This window comes from Sporobolomyces koalae (genome assembly GCF_050403365.1).
Source record: "Sporobolomyces koalae JCM15063 DNA, S_koalae_JCM15063T_v1_ctg4, whole genome shotgun sequence".
In the NCBI taxonomy this organism is placed as follows: Eukaryota; Fungi; Basidiomycota; class Microbotryomycetes; order Sporidiobolales; family Sporidiobolaceae; genus Sporobolomyces; species Sporobolomyces koalae.
In genome coordinates, this window is record NW_027481767.1 from 451748 (window position 1) to 473420 (window position 21673).

Here is a 21673-nt window from a genome sequence, read left to right on the forward strand (position 1 = left end):
TCTCTCCACCTCCTCAACACCTGCACTCGCTCACTCGGTGCATGACCCCCGCTGCGCGTCGAGCTTCGTCGATCACCAACCACCTCACTCACCGCACGTTCAGCACTACCGACTCGTCTGCTCGCATCATGTCGCCATACCCGGTTGCCGAACTCCTTGCGAAGGGCCCGAAAGAGCTACAGAACCCAGGCCTCGTTCTGTTGACTGCCCAAACGCCCAACGGGTCAGCTCGGAGTCTTCATGAGCCGTCCCAGCGATACGGGCTTGAGCCTGTCCGACTGACTCCTGTCCCCACATGATGCGAAACTCTTAGAAATAAACCTGCGTACTACCTCGAGGAGCTCAAGGCGACGGGACAGATTGATGGCTACACGGTTGTGCCCATCTCGATGAAAGACAACGAACAAAAGTCGGAATGGTTCGAGGCGATCAACCCAAACGGTGCGTTGGCAGCTTCGAGCATGCATACCCATGTGGACGGTTCCTGACATTGAAAAGAGGGCCACAAACAGGACGAATCCCTACTCTGCTCGACAATCGCGCAGGAAAGAAGCCAATTCGTGTTTGGGAGTCGTACGTTCTGCGCTCGTTCCAATACTCTCGATCGACGCGCTCGGTCACTCACACTCGATCATTTCCTGTAGCGGATCAATCCTTCAGTACCTCGCTACCAACTACGACAAGCAGTACAAGTTTCACTTCGAAGACCCGGATGAAGAGACCGAAATGCTTTCCTGGATCAACTTCCAGATGGGCGGTGGAGGACCGATGCAGGTACGAAACCGGGCAATTCTGATAGCTCACGAGACTTTCTGACCCGTATTCACCGCGTCTTGGTCAGGGACAAGCGAACCATTTCTGTGAGCGCATCTCGTCTGTCACGCTTTATAACGAGTTGAGCTGACAAGCCTAGCTGAATGGCGACAGTCCGCTACGCACCTGAGAAGATCGAGTACGGAATCACGCGCTACCAAAACGAGACCAAGCGTCTGTACGGCGTCTATGAGGACCACTTGACTGGCAAGAAAGACGGGCAAGAGAAGGAGTACCTCGTTGGAGGCAAGTACTCGGTCGCCGACATCATGAGTCATGGATGGATCAGGATGTCCAAGTGGGCCGGCGTCGAGATTGAGCCGTTCCCGGCGCTCAAAGCTTGGGTTGAAAGGATCGAGAACCGCGAGGCGACCCAGAAGGCTCTCAAGGTTCCGGAGCAAGACAGCCTCACCCGCGTTAGTCTGCACTCGCTCTGTCTTGGATAAATACGGAGCTGGTGCTGACACGCCATGCCCACAGATGAAAGCGGATCCCGAGCTAGAGGAGAAAATGACGAAAGCTTCGGCTGTACGTGCTCTCAATTCCCTGATCAGAGGGCGTCAGACTGACCGGATTGTGCTGAACAGGCCTGGGTCCAAGCGGGAAACAACGCCTTGAAAAAGTAGAAGCTTGGGGCTCATTTGTGTTGCTTGATCCTTTGTCGACTCATTAAGTGCTTGTGTAGCTGGCCATAGCGAAAAAGAATGTTTTCAGTGAAGTAGATGTGAGTTTGGGCCGCAACCTACAGGGTTGTACTCTCATGATGGATCCCGCTGGAACAGTCACGCGAGCTGCTGTCGCCGCTCGTGACGGGGATCATTATAATAAGCAGGCCAAGAAATCCGCTTTGCGCTTTAGGTAAGCGAGATTTCGGACCGGCGCATTGTTACAATTTGGAACAAGCGTTTCTCGCCGGTGCCGGTCCCTCTCCCTCTCTTCTCATCCTCTCTGCCGACTTCCGAAGCTATGAGCGCAACTGTGACTCTCGACACTCCGGCGAAAGCCACGTCTGTCCACTCGCTTCGGCTACACAGCCACGGCGCGCCCGCCCCACCGGCAGCCGATCCGCCTGCCCACTCTCGTGCTAATGCTATCCCCGAGAAGCATCACTGGATCAAGGAAGCTGCCTGTGAGTTGTCTTGTTCTCTTATGATCGCTCCGTACTCGAGCCGCGAGGTTGACCGGTGGTACAATGCACTTTGCTCTTTTCAGGTCATGCTACCATGGTTTGTCGTGTTCCAGAGATGCGATCTGCCCAGCTCCTGCCCTTCTCGACTCTCCGAGCTGACCGTAGCTTCTGCGCAACAGCTCATCGCTGGCTGGAGCGATGCCTCGTCTGGTCCCCTCATTCCATACATCCAAGAGCATTACGGCGTATCTTACACTGTGGTGTCGATGCTGTTCATCGGCCAAGCCGTCGGTTTCCTCGCCGCTGCTGGAGCCATGTATCTTCTCGTCGATCGATTCGGTCTCGTATGTACTCATCTGCTCCGCTGTTCCGCATATACTGCTGGGGATAGGAATTGACAGCGGACTTGTTATTCAGGGAAAAGTCATCGTCCTCGGCGCCGCGCTTCAAGCGACTGCCTACACGTTCTTAATTCCAGCGTTCCCGTTCCCCGTTTTCCCGATTTTGTACTGCGTTTCGGGCTTCGGTACGTCCTCATCGATCATATCCGAGCTTGAAAATCCGACTGAAGACAAGAGATCACGCACCAGGCATGGCAATCCAGGACTCCATGGCAAACGTCTACGTTGCCACTTTACCAAATGCTGACCGCAAGCTAGGGTTCTTGCACGCTTCGTACGGTGCGGGAGCTGCATTGTGCCCGCTGGCGGCCACTGCTTTCGCCTCGCACTATCCAACACATTTCACCAAGTTTTGGACCATCTCACTCTTCATCGCCCTTTTGAATGTTTGTGTCCTACTGTACGCATTCCGCTTCAACTACGTCCTCGACACGAGCGAACCGACTTCCGAGCCGGAAGACGAATCGGCTCGTCCTCCGTCGCCGCGCGAAGAAGTGGCGCTCGAGGCACAGACGCCACCTCTCGACGGATCATCCATGAAGAGCTTCAACGCCGACACGCCGTCGATCAGGTACCCTCCAGACACGAACACTTTGCGAAGAGTGCAAAAGAAGGAAAAGAGCATCTTTATGCAATCGCTCACATCGCGCACGACGATCCTCGCTTCTATCTTCATCCTCTTTTATGTCGGAAGTGAAGTCAGTATGGGTGGGTGGATTGTAACCTTCTTGATCGACAACCGAAACGGCGGACCCAGGTGAGGAATGATCGCCTCACCAATGCGTCCGTGCGCCAAACCTGATCCCGCGTGTTGACCCTCACAGCGCTGGATACGTGGCGACCGGATTCTGGTTGGGTCTGACGGTCGGACGAGCTGTGTTGAATCCCCTCAACCGGCTCGTCGGTCCGAAGCGGGTTATCTATTTCTACCTCGCCGCCGCACTGGCACTCGAAGTGAGTACAGCCGTTCCACTCGTCTCAACACACGACTTGAATTCGCTGACACGCGATGACCAATTCCCAAAGTTCGCCGTGTGGTTCGCCGACAGCCTCATCGGCAATGCCATCGTCGTTTCGCTCATCGGCGTTTTGATCGGTCCCCTGTATCCAATCGTCATGAGCCTCATCACGCAACTGCTGCCTCGCAAGCTGCACGGACCCTCGATCGCATTCACTGCCGCTTTCGGACAGTGTGGATCGGCCATCTTCCCCTTCGTGACAGGTGCACTCGCGCAGCGGTTCTCGCCCGCAGTACTCCAACCCGTCATGGTCGTGCTATTCGCCGCACAATTCTTGATCTGGATCGCCGTTCCCAATGTCGATCACAAGAAGGATTGATCAGAGGTGTCTCTACCACTGGCAAATTCGAATCTGTATGCGGTTCTCTCGAAGTAGCTGCAATCAATTAGTCTCCCAAAGTCCTCCACGTTATTCTTCCTCGACCTCTCCAAGCTCGTCTCGAACCGCCTTCTCGAGTTCCTCCTGGGATGCGAACAACTGTGAGAGGATGAAAGTTGAGAACCGCTTGTCTTCCCAATAGTCTTGGTGAGCGGTCAAGGCGTCGAGATACTGGTTGATTCTGTCTCGGACGGAAAGGCGCTTATTAGTGTCGAGCGGGGCGAAAAAAAGAGATTTTGGACTGGACCCGCAGGAGAAAAGTAAAAAACACACCCTTCGGCCGGCAAGAAGTAGTCAACTGTTCCCGACGGATTGAGAGCTTTCATTCGTCTCTCTGCCCTACCAACCCATTCGAACTCTTCTTGACCCATACGGAACTTTGGCATTTCCGAAGGCATGCGCTTGCCTCCAGGACGGATCGGACGAGGTGTCGGTTTCGATTGTTCGAGTTCTTTCTGTTGTGCCTCGGTCTGCTCCTTCGCCTGAGTTCCCGTCTGTTTCGCGGATGAAGCAGCGGCGGTTGAAGTTCCCCACAGCGAAGAAAAGTCGAAAATCTTGGATACCCGGTAGTAGGCCGACGACAGGTTTTGCAGCAATGTTTGATTCGAGGACGGGATCGGCACAGGCTTGATGAGCTTCGAGTAGCGCACCTGTATCGGAAGCTACGCGTCAGTGTCTACAAGGATGTAGGACGAAAAACAATCGCGGGCTCACATCGACGCAGGGATTGAGAGCGAACGCCACGGGGTCCGCTTCGTGATACACGTTGTACACTGCCTCGACCGCCATGCAGCCGTAACGACCTGCTCGATCGAGCGCGATGTCTTTGCTGACCGTCTTTGTCCGCTCACGTCCTGCTCGGGCGATCAACTGCCCTTTGCCAAGGTGCATGAAGAATGCCAGAGGACTTCCAACGAGGAAAAGGGTGCGGGTATCGAAGCAGAACGCGAGGTTCTGATCGAGCTGCGCTTTGTCGATATCGGCGACCGTTGTGGGTTGATTCGAGAGGATGTCCGCCGCGATGCACGATCCGAGCGAATGTGCGATAATCGAGACTTTGCCTCCGAATTTGGGGTTCCGCTTGCAAAAGAGACGGTACACTCGATTTGCCTCCCGCTACACACCCGTGACAAGATGTCAGGAGAGCTTCAAGCTAACAGACGGAATGAACTGACCACGACTGCCTTGACCATCTTCTCCTTGTGTGCAGGTGATAGGTAGAAAGGGACGTCGAGCACTAGTCCGCTCACGATTGAACGAAGGAAAGGGACCGAATTTTGGATTTCGATATCCTTGACCGAGAAGTGATTTGCGAGGTGCTCGTCTTCGGTGTCTCCGGATTGATCGACTTCGAGACCCAGGTCAAGGTCAGTCCTCCAGTTGATCGGAATAAACTGAGCGCGCTTCCCGTGGAGTAACGGCGACAACGTTGGCGAAGTCGAGAGGGACGTGCATGCGCTCCGGAACTGGTTGACCGCGAGGGTGAAATTGAACGACTCGTACTGTACCGCAAGTTGCTGACCGATCCCATGAATGACAAGCACGAGCTCTTCGACCTCGCCGATCGAGGTTCGGGCTTCTTTCCCATCTGTAATCGGAGCATCCTCCTTGCGTGGGCCCTCGAGCTCCTGCGCAGTATCAGGAACGACGACTGGTTCGCCGTCAGTCGACTTTCTCCCCTCCGTCTCACCGTCAGTCGAGCTCCCATCCGTCGTAGTCGCCGTTCCGACGAAGCGGTTGCGTAACGAAGAAAAGAAACCGCTCGAAGTCTGTTCGCTTCGGTTCAGGGAAGCGTTCGAGTCTGACCGAGGCTTCGTCTGCGACTTGATAGGCGTTCGCTTGGAGTGATTCACATCAGAATCTGTATCGGAAGCGGTGTATTCGCTCCCGGCAGAAGCCACTTTGGCTTGCGCAGGCTTCTTCTTCTTCTTCTCTGCCTGTTCGTCGAGGTAATTTCGGAACGCATCCCACCCTTTGGAATGCGAGTTCGTTCCGCCATCAGCTCAGATATACACAGCAGTGAGGTGGAACAGATGCGGCCTACCTCGCAGAACGACCTGACCGCCACCGAGACCCTTGCCGCTAGACCAGAACGATTTCGAGACGCTGCCAATCATCCCTTTCGAGTACACTCGCCCCCGCTCGTCCGATTCGAATATGACTTCGATGCCCAGATCCGCCGACGCGTCGACTCCCGATTCATTCGCAAGTCCAAGGGGGACGCATAGGCGTCTCTGCGCGTCCGACCCTCCTTTCAGCGCAGACTTGAGCTCGGCATCGTACGAGGTGTCCCAGGGTCGAATAGACGCGTACGCGCGATCCAGGGCAGACGATAGAGAAGGGTCAACGGGGTAGGGCTTGAGTTGATGGGAGTGTAACACCGACACGGTCGGTGAAACGGATGGAGGCGCGTAGAACCAGTGGGATCGGATCAGGCGCACTTTCGAGCCGACCCAGAACGCTGGATACAGAACAGATGACTGTAGATCGACTGTAAAGAGGTTGTCGAGGCCGACCGGAACAAGATGGGGTGGATCTGCGTCGGCGGTCCGAGATGAACTCTCGGCAAGCCTTCCTGCTGCGCCACGCTGAGGTCTCCCTCCAGAATCGTGTTCGAGCTTGCCCCGCTCTTGCAGATCTCTCGTCTCTGCCCATCCTTGCTGCAGTCTGTTCTCCTCTTCGTCTGTGAATGCCCGCCACTCTGAATTGGCAACAGGTTTCTCCTTGCCTTTCTCCGAGCTGGGCAGCGTAACCGATGGCGCTTCGAGGTCGTGCAGGGGTTGACCGCCATGTAGGAATCGGGTGGCAGGGGGAGGTGGAGGTCCATCCACCTGGTCGAGCACGGAGACAAGTTCGCTAGGCGAGAGGAGTTTCCGGGGTTGTTCCGTCTCGAGTTTCTCTGCGCCTTTCGAATTCTTTCGCCTGTTTGCCTTGGTCGATGATCTGCGGGGTGTCGGCGTCGCAGGATCGGGGAATGTCTCGACGGGCGAGTCAAACGGACTCAGGTATCCCGCGAAAGCCGCCGGAGTTGGCAACGCATCGCTCTGAAAGTTGGGTGTGTCGTCATTGTGAGCTCCAAAGGGCTGGAACGCGAAATAGTCGATGTTCTCCATGCCGGTGAACGCTGGGCTGGCAGAATGTCCTTTCGTCGAAATGTCAAAGGGAGAAGCGCGTTGCTGACACGGCGATCGGGGTCGACAGGAGCGTTCAGTCCAGCTTGAGAGTGACTGCCGAGGGTCTAGCTTGGTAGGCGAAGCTCAGGTCGGTCCTCGCTCACCTGACTTGCGGTTTCAATCTCAACTTCTTTCGCAGATGACGCAAGGAACGTGATCCACCGTCCTGATAGCTACACTGAGGGTCGGATCCTATTCTCCAGGTGGTGTGTCGTATTTGCGGGTATGCAAGACTGGCGGTTTGATGGGAGACGACACCGAAACGAGCATGCCGCTAAATCTCGAGCGAGCGCCAAAGTTGCGACAGGGGGGACCACTTTCATGCAGAAAGTATATGCTTTGCCGGGTTGCCTGTCTTCAGAACGCCAACACTCTCGTTTGTCTATGCAGTGGAAGGTCACGTCTTGAGCACCCGTTGAGGAGAGGCAGTCGAAGCACGTGACGAGACGGCGACTTCTCGCCGCAGCCATTCACGCTCGGGGGCGAGAGAGACGGCAGAACCGCGCAGACAGTCATACAGAACGTTTGCAACAGTGTCCGGTGTCCGAAATAGGTTGCTTCAGCGTTTACGGAATGGACGTTTGCGATTGCATGCCAGGCAGACCAGGAGCGGTCCTCTGAGGAATAGGGTATCGTTTGGATAGGGGTATACTGGCGTAGGCGCTGTCGCAAGGGGATACGGGCGATATCATGATCAATGGTCACCCGCTCTAACCGTCTGTCCTCCAAGTGCGACTGGGCGGCACCTTCGGCATGTGTGTCGAGATTCGCGGGACATTGCGGCCGAAAGGTCGTCTCTGCAGCGATACTAGGAGGACGTCGACTCGGACTCGTCCGGCAGCTGAAACGCCTCCCTGAGTGTTTTCGCAACCTGTGCATGAATCGTTCAGGGTCAGTGCACCCGCGCATATCCAAGGACGATTGATTTCGTCTTACGAGCGCGTATTCTTCCTTGAGCTGCGATATAGGCTGCTCGAGACCACCTAGGCGCTCTGCAGAGACAGAGGCAGTGGGGTTAAATGACATCACGTTGACACGGAGGAGCAGGGAAAACGTACTTTTGATGATTCGGGTCCGGTTCTCGACGAACGTACGGGCTTGTTCGACTGGCAGATCGAGCCAGAGATCTTCAATGCCAGCAGCGAGGATGATCCGACTTGTATCGTTTCTGCGAGGATCACTTGGGTTGAGCCAGGGTTCGCAGTCTGCCGATTCGACCACGACTTACACGACTCCCTCTGCCGTGAATCCTGGACCGAGTTCAACGGGAAGCTGCATCCGTCCATTGCCCTGCTTTCTCGCGGTGATGACCCCATCGAGTTTCGCGGCGAGGTCCGAGTGAGCGTCGAGTTGCGCTCGTAAATCTTGTTGCCGCGCTAAGAGGTCTTTCAACTCGACTTGCGATGGTAGTGCAGTCATTCCGACCAGTTTGTAGCGTTGGATGAAGCGAAACAACCTCGCGCGCCGGCTTCGGAATCGCTTCCTCGACATCTTGCAGCAGGCTACCAAGCCTCGACGATTTGCCACAGCGGACACTCCAGAGAAAGGGAAGGCGACTCCAACAACACCACCAGGAGGCATCGCGCCCCGTAGAAACCGCTTGGTGCCTCACACCGTCCCGATCAGCCCTTGAGCGACAGGGGCACAACTCAAGGCGTCACGACTGCTCGTCCTCCCATCTCGTGGCCTGCAACTGCTACCAAACATCTCTCAAGTAGTGAGAGACGAGGCCCCCACCCGGAACTCGGCCTATAGAAGCGATCGTTCAACTTGTATCTCGCACCGGCTCCGAGCAGGCGTGTGCAATGTCCCCGGCAGCTCGTCTGTCCCTACCAGCGAGACGGAATGCGAGTGTCTCGGTAGCACTCGCACCGAATCAGTTTCGGGTTCAAGGGTGGGATCCTGTCCTGATCATCTCCCAGGTCAGTCTCGCTATCGTTTTATTGCCTCGTCGATCCGAGAACAGCATAGTCTGACCTCGCGAGACCTCTGTTGGATCAGATTGTCGCGTTTCAAGCGATTCACTACCTGATCCTCGCTCTCCTCCTCCCGCTCCTCCTGTCCGTGTTCGCTTCTCCCGAACTCTTGTCGTACGAAGGTGGCAGCTCGTCCATCTCGCTCGCAATGGATTGGCGCGCGTTCACCGGTCGGACCGTTTCGGGCGTTCCGGCAACATCGATCCTGCCCCCGGGTTTGGCGCGGGTAGAGGTCGCAGCGCACGGGTACCTCCCAACCGCAGTCGCGAGTATTACCAAAGAAGATCTCGCAGGGGGAATCGTCAGGATTGTCGAGTGGGATCCGACGAGAGGATGGGCAGTCGCGGTCGCATGGATAGTGACATCGATGATTGAGTAAGCATCTCTCTCTCTCTCTCTTTTTCTCTTTTACCCGGAACGCCCTGTACGAACCGCCTGCAAATCATATGAACTGAATCTTCGCGGATATCTTTGGATGTTACAGTGTCTTGTATTTGTACCACTTTGTGCGACGGCCAACTCACATCTTCGACTTTTCTGGCACGTTGCTGTTCAACCACACGATCCTGACGACCTATTACTCGCATTCGTTCCCATCGTCACTGTTCTACTGGTTTGTGCTCACCGTGTCGGCCATCGCCCAAATCGTCACGGCCGAACAAATGTGTGTCAAACGCGAGATGCGCGAAGGGTTCCAAGTTTCGGAACTTACCCCTCATCTCGGAGCCACCGAGCCTCTGCCAAACGTCGGAGGAGGAGGAGGAGGAAGAGGTGGAGGAGGACACGGTAGGACGGTTTCCTTGGGAGTTCCGAAGGATCGGTTCCTCAGTACGATGGAGATGGGCAACATTGGCAACGGCAACAAGGTGCATACTGGCAAAGGCGGTGACAACTACGATAGGATACCAACACAAGATCGAGACGAATAGAGCTACATGTATTACATAGGGAAAAAAAACAATACACCCTCACTCGAGGCTCAAGCACGAAGGAAGCTCGTTCGCGATGCGGGATCCTAAGAGTACAGATAGGTCAGCACGACGGCTTTGGAAGCAGAGAAGACTGTGCCACTTCGACTCACCCTCTTGACACGCTCAACCACCATCTCGCTATTGACTGCGATAGGGCTGTCGGCGGTGGCCACATCCTGAGCAACTCTCTCTTCCGTGATCCAACTGATGGTTTGCACCGTGATTCCACCTGCGTTCGCGTCTTCGGAAGCTTCTCTCTGATGATGAGACCTCCTGCCCGAACTACGAGGTCGCTCGCGAGTGCGTTCGAGCAGCCATTTGTTCCCAACGGTCCTGCCTGATTCACGCTCGATATTTTCCTTGTTGCCCTCCTGGACACTTCGCGAGAGCGATGTTCCGAGGTTTGCGGCGTTGGTAGAGCTCGCAACGGGTTCGAGCGGCGATTTCGTCGAGTTGTTTGGGTCACTTGTCCTCGGCCCCGAGGCGCCGGTGCCGGAAGAGCAAGATTTGGTTGGAGCAAAGAAGACCGGGCTCGAAAAGTTTGGGGATGGGTTTCGAATCTTGGTGCGATAGTTGCTTCAATGCAGCGTGACCAAGAACGGCATCAGGTCTCGCAGTTTGAGACTCAGACAAGTGCAGGCTTTGGAAAACTTACAGCGTGTGCATGACGACGAGTCCGGACAAGACAGTGTAGATCCCGGTCGCAAAGTTGGTCTCGATATCGATCGCGTCTGGCGGCTGATTCCTGACTGAAACGATGATCGCGACGAGGAGCTCGAACACGATCAGGACGGCTGATGTCCTCATCGCAAGCGAGACCAGTTTCGAAATGCTGCCGTTCGTGCCCGTCTTGAGCGCTTTACGGTCGCGGGACATGGTCAACTCGTAGATCAGGCAACCAGATACGAACATGTTCTCGACCGCGGTTCCCCAAAAGGACATGAGAAGAAGAATACGGAGCTACCCAAACATCAAGCTGTGAGTAGATGGCTCGACTAGACACGAGATAGAGAGGCGGCAGCTCACGCGCGGAGGGTCGGGGACACCACGTTCCATGACTTGATACGCAACGGCGACCATCAACACCCACGTGATGTGGGAAACGAAGCTAAACGCCCACAGCAAGATCGCGATCGCCTTCATCCACGCCTTATTGGACACGGCGCACAGCCTCCAGCAGAAGAACCCTTCGGCCGACGCCTCCATGAGGGTCGTAAGTAAGGTCGGGGCGAATGTCTGGAATAGTCGGCTTCCGTTGAGGTCCAGGTTGTGCAGAACGCGATTGATGACTGTGACAAAGTTCTGTCGCGGTCGGGCCTGTCAACAAGCGCGAACGGCGTGATCTGGGGAGACACGAGAGCTTGACGCACGCCTATTTTGATAGCCATGTACACGATTTGAACGGTCGCGAGCCAGTACACGAGTATCCTGAACCCAACGCGATCCTTTCGGAACCGTACAAAGTAGATGCCGATCTCGGTGAGAAAGTACCCCTGCAGGTAGGAAGCAAAGCAGTCTGCGCATCAGCTTCGAGTCGCTCAAAGTTCCGTTCGAGCTTACAAAGAGGGATCCATGGACAGCGAGCAGGATCGTCGTCGCGAGGATCTGGTTGAGGGACACTCTCGCCACGAGTCCGGCCATTGCAGTCGAGTTGCAGATTAAATCCGGGATGAGTGGGGGTCCAGCAGGGCTTGATCCCAGATTGCGCCCCTCCTCGAGCCTCTACGGTCGGAGTTACGCCTCGTCAGTCGTCAGTCTGTTCGTCTGCTGTGCTGGAAAAGTCGATAGCGATAGGGTGCCGAGCAAGCGAGACGTGAGCGAATTATAATTAATGCGAACGACCAATTCCGTTTAAATTGCCTCGATTTTGCTGTGACTCGTAGCACCGTAAATGTATTGCAGAGCATCCCATATCCTTGGTCCAGAGGGTCAAGGATTTTCGGCGAAAATGTTGGTCGAGATGTCAAAAGTGCATCTGCACTGCATTTTGACAACAATCACTCAATCACGCCTGGCAGCCCTCAGCCTGTTGCATCCGACGCTTTGAGGATGGCGGACATCATTCCACCGGGTCGAGCCGCGCCTGTCATGGCCGCGCCGCCCGCGGGAGGTCCGTCAACATCCATGTTGAACCGTATGATGGGGCCCTCGGACCTCAAGGCCGGACTCGCAGGCGGACGCGATCCCAAGGAGGTGCAAAAGATCATCTACGATTCAAGCAAAGGTAGGTCTCGTTCAGGATAACGCGTTTAGACGCAGCAGGAGACCCGACGCGAAACCGCTCACTCGGTTTGAACATCTTCGCTAGGCTCAAAATACTTTAGTCAGTACCGCTTGTCCGACCTTGCGAGGAGTCTGAACTGACGCACGACACGATAACGTAGACGACCAGGAGCGGAGGAACCGAGACGTCGAAGCGAAAGGGGAACGACTCCGGGCAAAGCTCGCAGAGGAGAAGCTGAGCGCGACAGGCCTCGAGGCCGAGACGGTGGAGCGCATGCTAGAGCAGATGGAGGACAAGAGAGACCTCTCGCGAGTCATCGCTCTGATCGATGCGGGCAAGTCGATTCATACGCTTGCCTCCATCGCTGCCCATTGATTCATCTTTCGATGCGCAGACGCTTTTTACGCGGCATGCCACGAGCTCGAACAACCCGAGCTCAAGGGAACTTGCTTTGGCGTTGGCGGTGGAATTCTCACGACGAGCTCGTACGCCTCACGCAAGTTTGGCGTGCGCTCGGCTATGCCCTTCTTCATCGCCAAGAAACTCTGTCCCGAGTTGACTGTTGTTTCGATGCAACCTGAGCTGTACGTCAAGGCGAGCAAGCAGATGATGGCCATTTATTCGAAATATGGGCCAATATCGCCTGCATCCCTCGACGAAGCATGTGAGCGCAGCGCATCGTGCCATAAATCGGACAGCTCTCCTGACTCCTTGTGCCTCCAATCTTCAGATGTCGACTTGACCGACTATTGCAAGAACAACGCCGTCACGCCGTCCGAAGCCATCTCTCGCCTGCGGCAAGAAGTGTTTGAAACGACGGGGCTCACCGTGTCAGCTGGGGTGTCCCCAAACAAAGCTCTGTCCAAGATCTGTGCCGATGTGAACAAGCCGAACGGCCAATTCGTGATCGACCCAACCAGAGAAGCGTGCATGGAATTCATGAAGAATGTCAGGTTACGACGGTGTTTTGGTATCGGCAGAGTCACTGAATCGCTTCTCAACGCGATCGGCTTTGAGAGCGTTGGAGACCTGTACACCCGTCGAGCCGACCTCTACCTCGTCGTAAGTTTGATAGTCGCTCTCTCGCCAAAACCGCTGACGTTACTTGACAAGTTCACCTTCTCGACAGCGGAACCATCTCGGGCAATCTGCAACGTTCAAATGGCTCCTATCACTGTACCTTGGACTCGGAGCTACCACTGTACAGCGAGCAAAACGGGGAGACCGCAAGACATATGGGGTCGAGTGAGTCTCGCCGTGTCTATCTTTTCCCGGCTCTCAATCAACACTGAAGCAGCTCGACGAATTCGCTTGCTTGCTCGCTCAAGAAAAACGTTCCGCAATACCGACAAAACTGCCGAACTCGAAGAGACGGTTAGTACAGCAGTTGGACCTTTCTGCGCGAGGTCGAGAACTGACAGCCATGTCGCGCTCTAGCTGAGAAGGATCGCTAAAAGTTTGGCCAAGGACCTCAACCGAGCCGAGTTCGCCGGGCGAACGATCACCCTGTGAGTTCCGTGCCCGGTTTTGACCGAATTGTTTCGCTCGGAGCCAGCTTCTGACAAATTCTCCTCGTACGGAGCTAGCAAAATCAAACATGCCAACTACGAGACCGTGACGAGAGCGTTTACGCCCGGGCGAGGGATCTGGATCAAATCGTTTAAAGACATTCACCGGTGAGCATTGTGCTTCAGCTTCGTGGGAGTGCGACTCGAATCCGTTCTCGATTGACACTTGTTCTGTTTTCGCAGTTACGGCTTGCAACTACTTCACAAGGAGATGGACGATCGCAAGGCGGCGATCACGAGGGGCGAAAAGGTTAAAGGCGGCAAGGCATTCATGCTCAATGCGAGATTGCTGGGGCTGAGGGTGTCGAACTTGCGGGATGAGCGGGAAGAACAGAAGAAGAACAACCTGCATGGCGCAAGTTTTTACCCATTTTCCGGTGCACCAGGTTCAATCGGTAATCTGAACTGACGCGCAATCAGCTTGGTGACTGCAGTTTATTCAGCGCAATGAAACCGACAAGGGCAAGGCGAAGGAAGTAGACTCGAGCGACGACGATTCGGAACTCGAACGTGACGCCTGGGACGACGACACCGAATCCGAACAAGACGAGCAGGGGATCAACTCGTCCATGCAGAGCAAGCTGGAGAAGATGGCGAGGGATGCGTTGGCGGTGCCCGAAGACGATGGTCTCGCTGCCCTTGCGGAGATGGATGCGCAGGAGCAGGAAGATGCGAGACCCTTGCCGAGCGCGAGATGGCAATGTCCGGATGAGGAATGGATCATCAACGAAGGACTGGATGATCGACAAGAGCCAGCAGACTCTGACAGGACCCTGATCAGAATGGAGGTTCGCGACGGGGTAGAGGAGTTGATTCTCCAAGACTCTTCCGACGACGAACAACCGGGAACCAGCACCGATCACGCCTCGACGTGGACAACGAAACGTAAAGCAGGCAGCAGTGCCTTTGATGACAACAAGCCGACCGGAGTCGACAAGAGACCAAAGGCCAGTCCCCCACCACAGCAGGGCGAGGTTAGGCAATGTCCAATCTGCGCCCGTGAACTACGGGGGAGCGAGATTGCCTTCACGAGCCACGTCAATACCTGTCTGGGTAAGCTGCTCGAGCTCGGAAGCGTTGTGTACGGTAGCGTGACAAGCTGACCAATGCTCATGCGACGGTGTGTGCAGACGCGGCAGGTAAACATGCCAAAAAGAAGCACAAAAAGCCCAGCGCTCCGGTCAAGACCTCGTTCAGTTCGTCGATATTCGCGGGCAGCAACGCAGTTACTTGTTCGTCTAGAGGCAAACACAAGAAATAGCACGACCCATGACACCCCTTAGCAACACTCCTCACGTATACCGACTTTGACCATACCCTTTTTATGCATTTCGATAACCTCTCGCAAATCTCATATTTTTCCTGACATGTGTAAAGCCCAAGAGTCACGAGAGCGCTTGTCAAGGGTACCCGACTGCCGGGTCAAGGAGAGTTCCGGCAACGTCGACCGGCGATGTTTGAAATTCACGCATGAACGCATTGGATCCTCCGCTCCCTTCCCGAGTCTTTACTCTCTTCGTCTCTCGACACTTTCGTCAAACAACCTCAACGTTTCACAGCTACACCATGCCTCTCGCCGATTCCGCCTTCCCCGCCTCTGCGGTCAGTCTTGCTACTCGTCCGAGGTTCGCCCTCGGTGTGCGCGCACCTTGTTCGCAGCTGACCATGCCCCCTCTCTCTCTCGCGTTGACAGGTCTTTGACCAAATCGCCGAAGGTATCGACAAGGTCAGTCTCGCTCTTGTGCAGATCTTCGTATGTCGCTTGTTTGGATCGAGACTGACACCGAAATGCATCATCGCGCTGCCCCACTCGTCACTTGCCGAACTCGAACTCTTCTAGATGGACGAGAAGGAGAAGAAAGAAAATGTCAAGAAAGTCAACGGAATCTTTGAGATGCGTCTCAAGAACAAGGAGGGCAAGGAAGCCATCTGGACCATCGACCTCAAGAAGGTGCGGCGACTTTGGCTGCCTTAATTTCGGACCTTTGATCCATCTGTAACTGACCTGTCTCGGTTCGATATCAACAGGACCCCAAAGTGTACAAGGGCAATGCAAAGCCGAAAGCGGATGGTGAGACTCGGCTGCAAAAACTCCGTTTGCCCCGTTTTCGAGCTGACCTCTTCTCCTCGAATGTCTCGTCGTGACGCCAGTTACAATCTCGCTAGCGGATCAAACGTTCGAAGACTTGAAGAATGGAAAGATCAATGGTCAGAAAGCATTCATGAGCGGCAAGTTGAAGGTCAAGGGAAACAGTAAGTTTCCTTCCGAGCCTTTAGATGTGGGTTTTTCCGACTGACTTGAGGGCAATTCGATCTATAGTCATGCTCGCCACCAAGCTCGACACGGTCCTCAAGGTGAGCTCAATCGTTGACTCACCATTACAGCGATTGTAGCTGACTGTTCTTTTTGGATGTACAGGGAGCTCAAGCGAAGCTCTAGATTCCGACTTGTCTTGTATTCTCATCGTCTTGGTTCTCGTTTCCGCATACCCATTCCGACAGTCGGTGATCGTCCAATGCGATCTCCAGACGTCCTCGCTCAATGCGATCTCCAGACGTCCTCGCTCAATGCGTCCAGACGTCCTCGCTCCCTCTCGCACATCTAAATGTGAAATCTAGTTCAGTACCATTCTAAAAACCTCCAGGTTAATTCACAGACAGCCTGGTGAGAAGGAGGTGACCAGTGGCATGTGCGATAATCTCCACTGGCAAGACATTGTTGGAAAGATAGACCTTGCTATGCGGGCTCGGGACCCCCCGCTTTTGTCCAGCAACCGAGACTGTCGCTCCTCTCTCAATCCTGGCCACAGGGTCTTACAAGAGGGTGAAAGCATCATAAGAAACAAGCAAACGCGAATAGCGATCAAAGCGTTCAAAAGTCTCACAGGTTGATGAGTTCAAGATTTACACTGACATTGATGACAAGTGATAGAACACCGAAAAAAAGAGAGGAAGCCAAGTGGTCCTCGAACCGAGCAAAGAGACAAACGAAAGGCGTTGAAGGAGCGGATTTCGCAGAACTCGCGAGGGGGCAAGATGAGGGGAAAGAAAATCGAAAAAAGAATGACTAAAGAGGACAAGAACGAGGAATGAACATGGGGGGGAATAAGGCGGTGGGTGATCATTAGATTGGAGATGGGAGAGGAAGTGTGTCGGTTCTATGACTGTCTAATGGAGGTCGTATCGTCGAGAGCGAGAGAGAGGCGGGCACTTGATCACTTGCGCGATCGAAGTCCTTCCCTTCTTGGTGGTCGAGGAGGAGCCGTCGTGCTCGCAGCCTTGATGTTCTTCTCTTTCCTCGCAACCTTGTCCTCGTCCTCCCCCGATTCAGAATCGGGTTCACTTCCAATTCCGGAATCGCTCGCAGATTGACTCCTCTCCATCCTTGGCGGTTCGAGCACCTGCACGACTTCGGTCACGACATCGTCTTGCGAGATCTTGTCCCCCACTTCGTTCTTGAGCACGAGTCCTGCTTGCTTTTCGGCCGCTTCGACCGCGTCGAGGATCTTCTTCCTCTCGATCTGGGCGAGTACGGCAATGAGAGGATCGTCGCCCTTGGCCGGTTTGCGGAACGACGAGAAGTACTTGTCGGCCCAGGTAAAGTACTGGCCGTAGTTGCAGGTGAAGTAGATGTGGTGGAGCGTCTACGACAGAACCAGGGTGTACTGTCAGTTCGCGGACCGCTAATTTGCCTGAGAAGGGACAGTTACTCACGTGGTGAGCGGGCCCGTTGATGTAGTGCTCGAGAGGGTGACCGCACAGCATATCGGAATCGTGGATCTGACGCGCAAGCAGAGGATGCCGTTAGCGGATCTTCGGGAGAGGAATCGAAGGCGAGGGAAACTTACAAAGATTGACCAAAAGTTGACAAACGAGAAGAGCCCGATGAACATGTACTTGTGAATGGGAAACATGTAGCACGCCATGTGATACGGAACGGACTGCAGGTAGCCGTCGACGGGGTGGAACGCGTGAGAAGCGAAAGGCGTCGGGACTGGATACGAGTTTGAGAGGTAAGTACAATGACGCTTGTAACAGTCCAGATTTCGGATTAGACGCACTGATCCACTTGTGGTGAGGTTTGTGCAGCCGCTTGTAGAGGAACGGAATATGCAGCCATCGGTGGACCCAGTAAATGGCGAAATCGGTAAACCACAGGAAGAACGCGGCGCTGGCAGCCATGTAAAGCCAAGGCATGACTCCGCCTTGCTTGCCAAACGGACCCTCCTCAATCGTGTCGTACAGCATCGAGTGACCGCGCACGTCCCCGACGAACCACGGAAGCGTCAAGAGGTCGAGCACGGGGAACGCCTCGAGCGAGTAGTAAATCTCTTTTCTAACTTGATCCTTGAGGTACCGTGGGTGCAGCTTCATGCGGTGGTCGAAGATGAGGTAGTACGACATGGTCGCGACCGAGAAGTAGAGTAGGAGAATGCCGATGTACGTGATCCCATACAGCGAGATGGACTGCCGCACGACATGATCGCGTCCGAGCGAAGAGAGGGCCGGGAGGGTGCCGAGATAGGACGCGAGCGAGGAGAGGGCGGCTGCGGGCGACGAGGTGTCGAGCTCCGACAGCTTGGAGGTGGCGGTAGCGGATGCATATCGAGAGAAGGGATTATCAAGAGCGGCGTAGAGGCGGTCGCCGACATACTCGTCGAAGTAGTGAAGCGGGATGTCCATGCCGAACGCGGGTTGAGCGAAAAGCGACCTGCACGAGACACGTCCACCTGGATCAGCTCGCCTGCTCTCGGACTACCCATCAGGCTGTAACGATATCTACGACGGGAATTGCTGCAACCTGCGCTTCCCATCCGGCGTACAGCCGGAGGATCCGACGCGAGAAGCCAAGTCGCGTTGAGCGACTGCGCCCTGGCACGCCCGACGCTCACGCCCAAGAGCTCTTCAAACTCGATCCAGCATCTGAGCTCCGCCGAAAGCTGCGATGCTCGCTATCGCGGTCATGAACGTACCTCGGATGAGAGAGTCTCGGTGGCAAAGGTAATAGGCGAGAAGTCGGTGTTTTGTTCGAGCACAAATGCGCGGCGAGTCGAGTCTATACGCGTAAGAGTCGGGGGCGTGGAAAGGTGCTGTAGGAGCTGACTGAGCCAAAGGCGGGCGCGAAAGAGACAGAAGGAGCGAGTGAGAGTCGAGTGATGCGGCGTAAGACACGGCGCTCACAACCCGGGGTGGTTCGACTTCACAGAAATTTTTCGGCACACTCGCCGAACCCACAAAACTCTCGCACGACTTCTCTCCCAGACATGTCATACTACAGAATAACGTACTGCTGCACGTCGAGCGTGTTGTACGTCACGGGCATGTTGTCCTAGCAGCTGTTGATTTGTCGCTGCGCTTGCTCGCGTTTCTCGTCGGTCTCTCGTGTGAGCCGCTAGAAGGCTCTGGAAGGACGTTCGGCGTATCGAAGACCGAGGGCCTTGGTCAGCAGTCTCGGTAGATAGCCAGCCGAGGAGTGAGCCGATCAAATCCAGGCGACCGAAAGGACTCGTGCACGGTTCTGCATGTAACCTCGAACTCGAACTTGACGATGGCCTTGCTCGTTTCTCACGTGATTGTCAAAATCGCTCTCGCGGGCCAGCGAACCAGCGAGCGAGCCATCACGTGATTGCATGGGCTTAGCTTGGGCGCAGGCGCGAACGGCGGGTACAGGTCATTGGCAGTTGGCTACAGTACAGCAGTTCGCTTGGCCTTGGCTCCATCTCCTCGCATCCCGAGACACAGGTGATCCTGTCTGGTGGAACGATTCGACTGTTGCGCGTCGGACGAGTGATGGAGTGTTGATACGTAGGAAGCGAGTCGCGAGAAGTTCTACAGGTCGATTTCAGCGTGCTCGGGGAAGCGCACGCATGTGATCAAACCGTCGAGCTCGATCAGGCCTTCCTGAGAGACACCTGTACACGAGGTGAGAGAGAGAGAGAGAGAGAGAATGAGAAACATCGCGCGTACTGATCTCGTCCGTCAACCTGTCTCCACCTTTCGCGCCGCTGCAGAGATGACTGATTCGTTGCCACCGATCGATCACCTTGTCCGGAGATCGGCCAAGCGCGCCCATTCGCTCTTCTCGGCAGAGCAGGCTTTCACCACGACCGACGATGCGTCTCTTCCCAGGTCAGCCCCGATCCCCTTCGGCTGATACAGCCAGGGTGATACTTATATCGTCGTCTTCTGACCGTCAACCCACAGCACAAAAGCTCGGCTGTCGAGCAAGATTGAGGCCGAGTACCGCAATGCCAAAGTCCTCCCCGCCGCACTCCTCGCGCAGCAGAAAGGCGGAGCCGGACCTGCCAGACCGAACGCACCTGCACCTGCAAGTTCGGGTCCTCAGCGCAAGCTTATCGAGGGTGAGTCGCCTTGCCTCCACCCGTCGCACACTCGGCTCGTGTTGACCTTGAAGTCTTTGTTACCAGGCCCTCAATCCGCCATGGGACAGGCAGTCGAGAACCTTTCGTGAGTGACAGCACTGTGCTATACAAGGCGCGTGAACGCAGAAGCTTATCACATTTGAACGGTCGCCAGGTCGCAAGCGTTGACGACAACAAATGGAGCGACCCCCGTCTCGCACGCGCAGCCTACCCTGCTCTCGCAATCGCTCATCCGACGGAGAGAAGCTCGTCAAGTCAAACCCGACTACCACGCGCAATGGAAACTCATGCGTGTCATCTCGGGGCACTTGGGCTGGGTCCGCAGTGTCGCTGTCGAACCTGGGAACAAGTGGTTCGCAACCGGTGCGGGAGATCGTGTCATCAAGGCGAGTCCCGCTTGACCTCTCAACGGGAAGGGTGACGGCTGACGTGATCCGCTGCTGCAGATTTGGGATTTGGCTTCAGGAGAGCTCAAGATCTCGCTCACGGGTCACATTTCGACCGTGCGCGGTCTCGCCGTCTCGTCCCGGCATCCTTACCTGTTCTCGTGTGCGGAAGACAAGGTGAGCGCACAGGACATCTGACTCCACTCCTCGCGTGTGTGCGATTGACATCTGCTCATTTCGCGAATCAGATGGTGAAATGTTGGGATCTCGAAACGAACAAAGTTATCCGCCACTACCACGGACATCTCTCGGGTGTCTACTCTCTATCGTGAGCTTCTTCTCCACATGTATCGTTCCTGCGGCTTGTCGAGATCTAACCGGAGTCTCATTGTCATCAGATTGCACCCAACGCTCGACGTGCTCGTCACTGCCGGACGAGACGCTTCGGCTCGTGTGTGGGACATGCGGACGAAGGCTCAAGTGCACGTCCTGACGGGTCACACGGCAACGATCGCCGATGTCAAAACGCAAGAGAGTGATCCTCAAGTGATCACGGCCAGTATGGATTCGACTGTCCGGTAAGAAATCCCATCTCTCGCCGATCCCGCTACAGTACGTCCCTGTGCCTGACATGTCTCGTCTTGGGGTTCGCTCACAGGTTATGGGATCTCGCGGCGGGCAAGACGATGACGACGCTTACGCACCACCACAAGTCGGTTCGATCGCTCGCGGTGCACCCGACCGAATACTCATTCGCGTCGGCGAGTTCTGGAGGCAACAACATCAAGAAGTGGGCGTGTCCTCAGGGAACGTTTGTGCACAACTTCAGCGGACACGATGCAATCATCAACACGATCTCGGTCAACCCGGATGGAGTTCTCTTCTCTGGTGGTGCGTTTGATCCATGTCTGCAGTTGGGAGAGGTGTAAGGTGGAGACTGACTAAGAGTACCTGCTGCCCATAGCCGACAACGGTTCGATGACCTTCTGGGACTACAAATCGGGACTTCCGTTCCAAACTCACCAAGATACTGTAAGCGGTCTCGTTTTGTGCTCTGTTCGGCTCTCCCAGTGACTGACGTGGGATCGATCTGGGATTCTTGCAGCCTCAACCGGGCTCTCTCGACGCCGAAGCAGGCATCTTCTGTTCGACGTTCGACCAGACTGGTTCGAGGTTGATCACGGGTGGAGCAGACAAGACGATCAAGATCTACGGAGAAGTAGCGTAAAAAGCAGTAATGAACCGGATAGT

General features: G+C 55.3%; 9 protein-coding genes across 9 annotated transcripts; 5 read left to right on the top strand and 4 right to left on the bottom strand.

Moving 5' to 3' along the window:
* Nucleotides 1-41: 41 nt before the first annotated feature.
* On the top strand, nt 42-1439 carry JCM15063_000352 (glutathione S-transferase family protein; the record flags this gene model as incomplete). Its single annotated transcript, XM_076676470.1, has 8 exons — nt 42-223; nt 314-441; nt 513-573; nt 645-774; nt 842-860; nt 928-1229; nt 1294-1341; nt 1401-1439. 8 exons carry the CDS (start codon nt 42-44, stop codon nt 1437-1439), a joined length of 909 nt encoding a protein of 302 aa, XP_076536451.1.
* A 340-nt stretch (nt 1440-1779) lies between these two features.
* On the top strand, nt 1780-3681 carry JCM15063_000353 (MFS transporter; the record flags this gene model as incomplete). Its single annotated transcript, XM_076676471.1, has 7 exons — nt 1780-1942; nt 2026-2039; nt 2122-2286; nt 2360-2468; nt 2533-3100; nt 3168-3297; nt 3370-3681. The coding sequence occupies 7 exons, from the start codon at nt 1780-1782 to the stop codon at nt 3679-3681; spliced, it is 1461 nt and encodes a 486-aa protein (XP_076536452.1).
* Nucleotides 3682-3771: 90 nt separating this feature from the next.
* DDL1 (putative carboxylic ester hydrolase) lies at nt 3772-6854 on the bottom strand (the record flags this gene model as incomplete). The annotated part of the gene is made up of 5 exons (XM_076676472.1): nt 3772-3922; nt 4015-4391; nt 4456-4857; nt 4917-5713; nt 5786-6854. 5 exons carry the CDS (start codon nt 6852-6854, stop codon nt 3772-3774), a joined length of 2796 nt encoding a protein of 931 aa, XP_076536453.1.
* Nucleotides 6855-7722: 868 nt separating this feature from the next.
* Nucleotides 7723-8333, bottom strand: JCM15063_000355 (uncharacterized protein; the record flags this gene model as incomplete). Its single annotated transcript, XM_076676473.1, has 4 exons — nt 7723-7785; nt 7851-7906; nt 7973-8082; nt 8143-8333. The coding sequence occupies 4 exons, from the start codon at nt 8331-8333 to the stop codon at nt 7723-7725; spliced, it is 420 nt and encodes a 139-aa protein (XP_076536454.1).
* Nucleotides 8334-8719: 386 nt separating this feature from the next.
* Nucleotides 8720-9819, top strand: JCM15063_000356 (uncharacterized protein; the record flags this gene model as incomplete). The annotated part of the gene is made up of 3 exons (XM_076676474.1): nt 8720-8836; nt 8916-9265; nt 9375-9819. 3 exons carry the CDS (start codon nt 8720-8722, stop codon nt 9817-9819), a joined length of 912 nt encoding a protein of 303 aa, XP_076536455.1.
* A 50-nt stretch (nt 9820-9869) lies between these two features.
* On the bottom strand, nt 9870-11502 carry JCM15063_000357 (uncharacterized protein; the record flags this gene model as incomplete). Its single annotated transcript, XM_076676475.1, has 6 exons — nt 9870-9905; nt 9972-10437; nt 10517-10821; nt 10888-11178; nt 11232-11354; nt 11422-11502. The coding sequence occupies 6 exons, from the start codon at nt 11500-11502 to the stop codon at nt 9870-9872; spliced, it is 1302 nt and encodes a 433-aa protein (XP_076536456.1).
* A 408-nt stretch (nt 11503-11910) lies between these two features.
* JCM15063_000358 (uncharacterized protein) lies at nt 11911-16093 on the top strand (the record flags this gene model as incomplete). The annotated part of the gene is made up of 19 exons (XM_076676476.1): nt 11911-12085; nt 12170-12184; nt 12246-12419; nt 12480-12749; nt 12816-13147; nt 13215-13330; nt 13414-13459; nt 13523-13593; nt 13672-13761; nt 13837-13954; nt 14088-14706; nt 14784-14885; nt 15213-15289; nt 15347-15406; nt 15494-15604; nt 15682-15724; nt 15805-15906; nt 15974-16008; nt 16073-16093. 19 exons carry the CDS (start codon nt 11911-11913, stop codon nt 16091-16093), a joined length of 2577 nt encoding a protein of 858 aa, XP_076536457.1.
* Nucleotides 16094-16868: 775 nt separating this feature from the next.
* ERG3 (C-5 sterol desaturase) lies at nt 16869-18336 on the bottom strand (the record flags this gene model as incomplete). The annotated part of the gene is made up of 4 exons (XM_076676477.1): nt 16869-17297; nt 17368-17433; nt 17502-17647; nt 17715-18336. The coding sequence occupies 4 exons, from the start codon at nt 18334-18336 to the stop codon at nt 16869-16871; spliced, it is 1263 nt and encodes a 420-aa protein (XP_076536458.1).
* Nucleotides 18337-19666: 1330 nt separating this feature from the next.
* Nucleotides 19667-21650, top strand: JCM15063_000360 (WD40 repeat domain-containing protein; the record flags this gene model as incomplete). Its single annotated transcript, XM_076676478.1, has 10 exons — nt 19667-19782; nt 19858-20015; nt 20082-20121; nt 20191-20422; nt 20483-20599; nt 20671-20750; nt 20821-21000; nt 21081-21313; nt 21387-21454; nt 21528-21650. The coding sequence occupies 10 exons, from the start codon at nt 19667-19669 to the stop codon at nt 21648-21650; spliced, it is 1347 nt and encodes a 448-aa protein (XP_076536459.1).
* Nucleotides 21651-21673: the final 23 nt, after the last annotated feature.